This window comes from Micropterus salmoides, unplaced genomic scaffold, assembly GCF_014851395.1.
Source record: "Micropterus salmoides isolate LMB-PRFRI ecotype aquatic unplaced genomic scaffold, ASM1485139v1 Ms_hic_scaffold_8, whole genome shotgun sequence".
NCBI lineage: Eukaryota > Metazoa > Chordata > Actinopteri > Centrarchiformes > Centrarchidae > Micropterus > Micropterus salmoides.
In genome coordinates, this window is record NW_024044570.1 from 14,553,256 (window position 1) to 14,562,513 (window position 9,258).

Genomic DNA, 9,258 nt, shown 5'->3' on the forward strand with positions numbered 1-9,258 from the left:
AAACAACACGGTCAGTATCTTCAAGCTGCAGTGTGTCACTCAGCTGTGATATTGCATAAGAAAATAAAAGTTTAACTAAAGGTTGACTGAGATTTTTTTTTTCACATTGAGAGGTACATTTTAGGAAGTGATGTTCTGATCATTCATTCCCGGCCAATGGTGGCTAGCCACGATTTTCGGGTATTGACTTATGTTGAAGAATCTGATTGGACAACATGTCCCTTAGACTCTGCTGTGATTGGTCGAAGGTTGTGCGTGGTGCGTAGCCATTGGCTGGTTGTCACGGGTTTAATAGAGTGGGCTCTTTTGGTGGGAGAGGTAGCTTGTCAGTCTCTGTTGTAAAGGCAGTGCTGCGTGCGCTGATCTCCCGGCTTTTGTTTCAGGAGCTGAAGACACACCGTCATTTAAGCAGGATCTCAAAATGAAACGAGTTTGGGTGATAGGTCTTCTTTTCGCACTATTAACCTTTGGTGAGTAGCGGAAAGATTTGCTGTCTCGTCTCACTTTTTATGACACAATGTTTCAGCTAACATTAGCCAGTAAGCTAACGTTAACTAGATTTTGTGCTTCTTCTTCTGCTCATTCATGACTAAAGCGTTTGTATATTTGCAGTTTTCAGGCTGAATTTAGTAATTTTTTAATGATAGATAGCATGGTGGATATGGTGGAGCAACTCTAGTAACGTTATCCGTTATTCCTTATTGTCTTTCCAGAAGTTTCTAGTAGAAATACCATGTATTTAAACCCGCTTGACGCTAGCTAACATCCAAAACCATAATCTGAGCCAGGCTACCTAACGTTACACACGTTAACTAACTTATTTGGTTAATTTTGTCACGTCTATGCAGTTTAATTCTGACTTACATGACATGCTCCTAAATGCTGCAGAAATGAGTAAGTAAACACATTTTTAATCAGATGGCTTTTGTCACTTGGCAGCGGCTGTAAAGGCAGAGGATGAACTTGACGTCGATGGGACCGTAGATGAGGACTTGGGTAAAAGCAGAGATGGCTCCAGAACAGATGATGAGGTGGTGCAGAGGTAGGTGTCGCTTTGAATATTTTTCCTTTTATGCCAGCAGGAAGAACTGTGGTTGTCCTTATCGGTATAAGCTGACTAAACCTTAAGTGAACAGCACAAGGTCAACATGACCAAGCTTATGCACATACACATGCTCCACTACAACCCCTGAAGTGCTGCAAGGTTTAGTGCATGTCCCTCATTAAGACAAGGGTGTCTTGGTTTCAACTTGAAACCCTTATCCCTAGAGGGGAGGACAGATTTGCATGTTTGTTGATGGTGATGACTTGTTGTGGTTCATGTTCCTCATCTCTCGTATGTGTGCGTGCCCGCACATCTGTCTTTTCTCAGAGAGGAGGAGGCTATCCAGCTGGATGGATTGAATGCAGCTCAGATCAAGGAACTCAGAGAAAAGTCAGAAAAGCACGTCTTTCAGGCTGAAGTCAACCGTATGATGAAGCTGATTATCAACTCCCTCTACAAGAACAAGGAGGTGAGCAGATCTAAAAGGCATCTTGATGTACAAATTATCAGTTTAACTAGATGATTTCTATTGATTTAGTTATGTAAAATACATTAAATGCCCCCAAAAACGAAGTGTTTGCAAGATTAAACATACACTCAGGCCACTTTAATGCAATCCAGTACAACCTATTATAATGTTCCGTTTTAGTTGACACTTTGCTCATATGTGACTCGGATCAGATATTTTCAGTGTGAATAGCCCTAGTTATGTGGAATGGATTTGGGCCACTTTCACACAACCTGCATCTAATATGGACCACCCATATTAGATGCAGGTTTTTTGTGTCAGGCTATGGCTAGTTCATACTGGAGTCTGATATGGCCAACATTTTAAACATAATGTGAACAATCTACTTTTAAAGTCTGAACTTTGTTCATCTGTTTCAGATCTTCCTTAGGGAGCTGATTTCCAATGCCTCAGATGCTCTAGATAAGATCCGCTTGTTGTCTCTGACCAATGAGGATGCAATGGCCTCCAATGAAGAGCTGACCATCAAAATAAAGGTATGCGCAAGAATGGGGAGGGGATGCATTTAATGTGCAGTACGTTGCAGTGTTTGTTGGTAATGGTAATAATTCTTGTTCTGTTAACTTCACTTTATCATTCCCATCCCTAGTCTGATAAGGAGAAAAACATGCTACACATCACTGACACTGGCGTTGGAATGACCAAAGATGAGCTGGTGAGAAACTTGGGCACCATTGCCAAGTCTGGCACCAGTGAGTTCCTCAACAAGATGAATGAGATGCAGTCTGACGGACAGTCAACCTCAGAGCTGATTGGCCAGTTTGGTGTGGGTTTCTACTCTGCTTTCCTCGTTGCCGACAAAGTCATTGTGACGTCAAAACACAACAATGGCACCCAGCACATCTGGGAGTCTGACTCTAATCAGTTCTCTGTCATTGAGGACCCCCGTGGAGACACACTGGGCAGAGGAACCACCATCACGTGGGTTTACATTTTGTTTACATTAATCTTAAAATGTGTAACGTATAGCAATTTTTAGCTATAAATTGCTCTTCACACCTTTTCATTCTGTGCCCAACACTTAATAAGTATACTCCTACTCAACTGTTTTCTGGTTACTACTATACTCTCAAATGTAAGAATAGTACTGACTTTGAAATGAAATGCTCCTGATCTTTGTCTAATCTCAGGCTGGTCATGAAAGAGGAAGCCTCGGACTATCTGGAGCTAGAGACCATCAAAAACCTTGTCAAGAAATACTCTCAGTTCATCAACTTCCCCATCTATGTCTGGGCCAGCAAGGTGATTACTTAAGACACTTCCTTCCTCACTTTGATTCAGCCTTGATCCCAGTGTGGTTATAATGAGAAGCTAACAAATATGGAAATGAACAAATGGCAATTGCATCTTTTCTTCCCCTCAACATGCCAGACTGAGACCGTTGAGGAGCCCATCGAAGAAGATGCTGAGGCGGAACCAGAGAAAGAGGCTGCTGAAGATGATGTCGAAGTAGAGGAAGAAGAGGAAGACAAAGACAAACCTAAGACAAAGAAGGTACGATGATCGTATACATGGAATGTGATGACTATCAAATTTATATTGTTATACAGCTGATGTAAAATATTTTTTATTGGGGGGGGGGGAATCTTGTTGAGAATACTTACTATATATAAAATATATAATACTGCATTTTTTTTCCCTAGAATGAAATGTGCTTTTGTTTTTTTGTCTTTTCATAAACTATCTCCTGATTATATTGACAGTGTTTTTAAAAAAAAAAAAAAAAAGGGGTGGAAAAAATTCTCTTAAAAAAATTTATTATGCCTTCAGCCCTGTGTTGATGCTATTTCATTTGGTGATTTTAATACCTCCTTTAATTTGTCCTGATTTGTTTTTTTTTGAAAAATATTTTTGGGCTATTTTTGAAAATGTGTTCTCGTGTTTGTTGCAGGTTGAGAAGACTGTGTGGGACTGGGAACTGATGAATGATATCAAGCCCATCTGGCAGAGACCAGCTAAGGAGGTTGAGGAGGATGAGTACAAGGCTTTCTACAAGACATTCTCTAAAGTAAGCGCTCTGTCAAACAGCCATGTAGATTGTGTGCCTTCCTTGTAGACTCAAAGTTTAATTATCAATTCAAACTAGGCCTTAACAATTGATTAAAAAATGCAATTTTCAAATCACAGTATTTGTTACAGGCAAAATGTGTGTTAAAATACCATTTTAGATTAAATAATGTTGTGCTGCTGAGGTCCTGGCCTACACATCACATTCTACAAGCTCAACAAAGCATCTGTTTGGTACAGATTATCACCACAATCATTTAAATATGGTTTTCAATAAAAATGAGAATAATATAAAAATTATCATTCCCTCCAATATTGCAAATCATATTGCAATATCAGTCAAAATAATAGCTATTAAATATTTTTTTTAAGTCTTTCGGCCTAATTCAAAGTTTGTTTCGTTCTCTAACAGGACAGCGACGATCCTCTGACCCACATCCACTTCATGGCTGAGGGTGAAGTTACCTTCAAGTCCATCCTGTTTGTGCCCACTTCAGCTCCCCGTGGCTTGTTTGACGAGTACGGCTCCAAGAAGAATGACTACATCAAGGTATGTCCCTGTATTCAGTATCCATTTGAAGGGATTCTATTGTGCTTATAGACTGACATTCAGGAATCCCCTCAACTCGGTTTCTTAACGAATCTCTCCCTTTCTGTCATAGCTGTTTGTAAGGAGAGTTTTCATCACAGACGACTTCAACGACATGATGCCCAAGTACCTGAACTTCGTAAAGGGAGTGGTGAGTGATCTCTAACTGTAGTGGAGACAGTCATGTGCTAGTTTGCGATGTGTGGTCTTTGCTCAGATAGCATCTGCACGCTGATAAATGGAAATTTATTGTGCTAGGTTGACTCTGATGACCTTCCCCTGAATGTGTCCAGAGAGACTCTGCAGCAGCACAAACTGCTCAAGGTGAGCTTCACATCTAACATTAATACCACATCATGTGGTATGCCAGCTATTTTTAATTTTATCTGTAAATATAACTTTTTAGCTTTTTGTAGTTTAACATTTTATTCATTTAGTATAATGTATCTGATCTTTACTGATTGGTCTATTTAGACCTTTTCAAAAAATTTTAATTGGATGCAAAAAGATTATTGATAAGCACGAAAGCAACATTATTTATATAACACATTTCAAAACCTCAGAAGTCAAAGTGCTTTACAGGAAGAAGAAAGGGAAACTGAGTGAAGAAACAGAACAAAATAAGTTATAAAACAAAGGAAAGTGGTTAGGAATAATTAAACTTGATGTAAAGGGAAAGTGACAAAAGGCGTAATGCTCATCTTTTCCCTGTTCAGGTCATCCGCAAGAAGCTGGTGCGTAAGACTTTAGACATGATCAAGAAGATCGCAGAGGAACAGTACAACGAAAAGTTCTGGAAGGAGTTTGGAACCAACATCAAGCTGGGTGTCATTGAGGATCACTCCAACAGGACCCGTCTGGCCAAGCTGCTGCGCTTCCAGACCTCCAACAGCGAAACAGTCCTGTCCAGCCTGGAGCAGTATGTGGAGCGCATGAAGGAGAAGCAGGACAAGATCTACTTCATGGCTGGTACCAGCAGGAAGGAGGTCAGTGCATGTATTTGTGGTGTTGGGTAAAATGCTCAATTACTATATGATAAAAGCAGCGTAAACTGTCACATAAATACACTGGAATTATACTTGCACTAAATAAACAATGCTTTTCGGGTAATGGAAATTATTAATGGCCTGTTATATCTGCTCTCTGCAGGCTGAGTCTTCTCCCTTCGTTGAGAATCTGTTGAAGAAGGGTTACGAGGTGATCTACCTGACAGAGCCTGTGGATGAGTACTGCATCCAGGCACTGCCTGAGTTTGATGGAAAGCGCTTCCAGAACGTGGCAAAGGAGGGTGTCAAATTTGACGAAAGTGACAAGGCCAAGGAGAAGAGGGAGGCCCTGGAGAAGGAGTATGAACCTCTCACCACTTGGCTGAAGGACAAGGCCCTGGCGGACAAGGTAGGGAGACAGTTATTTTGAAATGTTCATGACATGAGAAATCAACACTAGCCACAGAGGCGATCAAATTTGGCTGCAGCTGATAAGTTATGACTATTCTGTCAGTCACATTATTCAATACAATGCTGTCTTTCCCACAGATTGAGAAGGCTGTCCTCTCTCAGAGACTAACCAAGTCACCTTGCGCTTTGGTTGCTAGTCAGTACGGCTGGTCAGGAAACATGGAGAGGATCATGAAGGCACAGGCTTACCAAACAGGCAAAGACATTTCCACAAAGTGAGTAATGATCCTCTGCTTTTCAGCGACGTTAATGCTCATTATCATGGTTGTAAAATGCAAATGAAGAACATGTTGTGGCCTGCCTGTTTACTGAGGGTATATGGCAATTCCCCTCTTCTCTGTTCTTCAGTTACTATGCAAGCCAGAAGAAAACATTAGAAATCAACCCCAGGCATCCTCTCATCAAGCAGATGCTTAACAGAGTCAAAGTAAGTCACTTCATTAGATCTGTACTATCTTAATGATGCCATATTATGTAATTTAATAAAATAACCTACAGCTTTTATAAGAGGTAGGTTATTGTGCACATTTTAAAATAACCTATTGCTTTTCTTTTTTACCAAAAAGTAATAAATGTTAAGTAATTTACATCATGCAATATAGTTATTCAACATGTTTTAGAAATGGCTGGACATATTGCTTGTCTAAACATGGTGATAATTTTTATATATGATGATCTAACCAATTCATGTGCATTAATTGATTGCTCCACTTTATGTTAAAAAAATGCTGTACCGAAAGCAGAGCAGTTAGCTGAACATTTTATTTTTATTTTATTTCCTTCAGGATAATGCCGAGGACCAGACTGCGTCAGACCTGGCTGTGGTTCTGTTTGAGACGGCTACGTTGCGCTCAGGCTACCAGCTGGCTGACACAAAGGCTTATGGAGACAGGATAGAGCGCATGCTCCGACTCAGCATGAATGTTGCTCTGGACGAACAGGCAAGTTAATGTCAGCTGCCACATACTGTATTACTTTGGAAACATTTGCATGTTTTCAGTATCACAAGTCACATCTCAAATTCCAATGCCAGTGAACACATTCTTATCTGACTTGATTTTAAACATCATCATTGAAAATAACGCGCCATTCCTTGTAAACATTTTAAGCATCCCTACCTCTGTCAGGTGGTCCTGTGTTTATGGGTGTGTCATGTTGAGTGATGTGACTGTTCTGCAGATCGAAGAAGAGCCAGAGGAGGAGCCAGAAGAGCCAGCAGAGGATGACTCTGAGGATAAAGAGGAAGACTCTGAAGATAAAGATGAAATTGTAGATGAGGAAGACGATGAAGAAATGGTGAGTGAACACTTAACATGCTGTAGCACGTTAAGGATGTAAAGTAAAAAATTTAGATGCTGGAGTATTTACTCTTCTAGTGGTTTCTTCATAACTTTCAAATTTGTTCCCTTGCAGACAAAAACGGACAAAGACGAACTGTGATGCACTGAACGGAAGAGCATGTAACAGAGCTGGAAATGGATTTGAGTTTTGTTCCAGCGCCACCGTGGTCGACGTTATCCTGGGTGGGGTCCCTGGGTTGGGGTTTTATAAGGCGAGCATTGTTTTGTTTTTTGTTTTTTATTACATTCCTCATGACTGTAAATTTGTTAATATTTAACTGACCTGTTTATGGAAAGATGCGATCCTGTCTCTTGATCGAATAAATGTTTCCTGGAAAAAGGACACGGTGTCTTTTTGGTGTTGTGAAACCCACTGATGTTAAAACTACACAAGTAACTGAAAGGGCTTTTACAATGAGGGATCAATGAGACATTTTGTGCATATTATAACAAATGACAAATAATGGAAGCTTTTTTCCAACTGAAATTTGAACTGCAAATATATGCCAGGTTAGTTGCCAGCCATTTGGGACGTACAAAGAACACTGTCTGTCCGCGCTTTGAGTTTGTGTTTGCAACATTAAATAACAAGAAGCCAAATCATAATGTTTAGATTGCAAAATCGTTCATATGCCAAGGAAAACTGACAAAAATACTAAAGCTTAAACAGAAAAGAAGCAATTTGAGCTTCTTTCTGTTGGATCAACTCAGGGTTTCCAACAAGTTTCTGCCTTTTTTAACCCATTACCCATGGAACCGTGCTTTCCTGATATACCTGCTGAACTACTGTTGTGCATGTCTCTCTGCACTTGATGGTAGCCTAGGACAAGAGGAAGAAAACAGAGCTGTATGTAAACTTTTTTTTTTTTAGTCTTAGGGTGAAGGTTGTGTATCCATAGTGATGTTTAAATGATTTGATAATGCACCTGCCTTGAACCTTTGACAACAGAATGTTCAAGACATTGATTGTCATTCTGTTTTGCTGTGAATGGTCTTATTCTTGCTTTTCTGTTCCCCTGCATTGCAGAATCAAGGATACATACCATCTTTGATTAAAAACCTTGCCTGACACTTGTAATAAGCTGGACAAGGCTGATTACCTGTGGTTTTTTTCCAGCGCCTCCAAAGGGCGAAATCCAACGGTAAGGCTTGATATACAGTAGAAGGTGTCTTCATTGAACAGTTTTACTGAGCTTCTTTTATTGAAAGTGAATAACATCAAATTTGTTTTAAATGAAGAGGCTGTTTATCTAGAATCACTGAACTACCGACAGAATGTTTGAATGCTATGGTTTCGTCGTGGACATTGTATATTGTTGGTGAGGGATTAAGCAAATAATTGAGTTACAACAAACTGTTGTCTTTGTAGAATTTATTTAATAAAAGAGAATAAACAGAAGTACTATAACATATACAGCTGGTACAGAGACCTGCTGCCTAGGGATGCATAATCATTTACAGAGTCTAGGTTTCTGAATGAACATTCAAGGAGAGGAACGGGAAAAGGAGAAATAAAGAGTATACTACTACTACCACTAAATAATATATTAAGTGTACAGAGAAACAAAATGATGAGGCCTCAGAAAATCAGTTTGGCATCAATAGCAAGTGATCATGTTTACTAATGTTTATTGTCAATGATCCATCAGAATAGATAAATTTGAGAGGGAATTAACAATGCATTATAGTAACATGTCCAGTAGGTGGCACAGTCACACATCTTGAAAATATGACTAGCATTACAGGTGCTGGTCATATAATAATTGATTTATTTCAGTAATTCCATTCAAAAAGTGAAACTTGTATAATGTATACATTCATTCCACACAGAGTGATAAATTTCAAGTGTTCATTCCTTTTAATTTCGATGATGATAACTGACTGAATCCCAAAATCAGTATCTCAGAAAATTAGAATATTGTGAAAAGGTTCAATATTGAAGACACCTGGTGCCACACTCTAATCAGATAATTAACTCAAAACACCTGCAAAGGCCTTTAAATGGTCTCTCAGTCTAGGTCTGTTGGCTACACAATCATGGGGAAGACTGCTGACTTGACAGCTGTCCAAAAGACGACCATTGACACCTTGCACAAGGAGGGCAAGACACAAAAGGTCATTGCTAAAGAGGCTAGCTGTTCACAGAGCTCTGTGTCCAAGCACATTAATAGAGAGGCGAAGGGAAAGAAAAGATGTGGTAGAAAAAAGTGTACAAGCAATAGGGATAACTGCACCCCGGAGAGGATTGTGAAACAAAACCCATTCAAAAATGTGGGGCAGATTCACAAAGA

The 9,258-nt window shown here is 39.6% G+C and overlaps 1 protein-coding gene across 1 annotated transcript; it reads left to right on the forward strand.

The window, feature by feature from the left end:
* The first annotated feature begins 310 nt into the window (after window positions 1-310).
* hsp90b1 (heat shock protein 90, beta (grp94), member 1) lies at window positions 311-7,310 on the forward strand. Its single transcript, XM_038705070.1, has 18 exons — window positions 311-470; window positions 940-1,042; window positions 1,373-1,514; window positions 1,934-2,050; window positions 2,164-2,495; window positions 2,705-2,816; window positions 2,946-3,068; window positions 3,466-3,582; window positions 3,994-4,131; window positions 4,244-4,321; window positions 4,429-4,494; window positions 4,887-5,156; window positions 5,320-5,565; window positions 5,706-5,842; window positions 5,976-6,054; window positions 6,413-6,568; window positions 6,807-6,923; window positions 7,041-7,310. Exons 1-18 carry the CDS (start codon window positions 422-424, stop codon window positions 7,065-7,067), a joined length of 2,409 nt encoding a protein of 802 aa, XP_038560998.1. The 5' UTR covers window positions 311-421; the 3' UTR covers window positions 7,068-7,310.
* The last annotated feature ends 1,948 nt before the right edge of the window (window positions 7,311-9,258 follow it).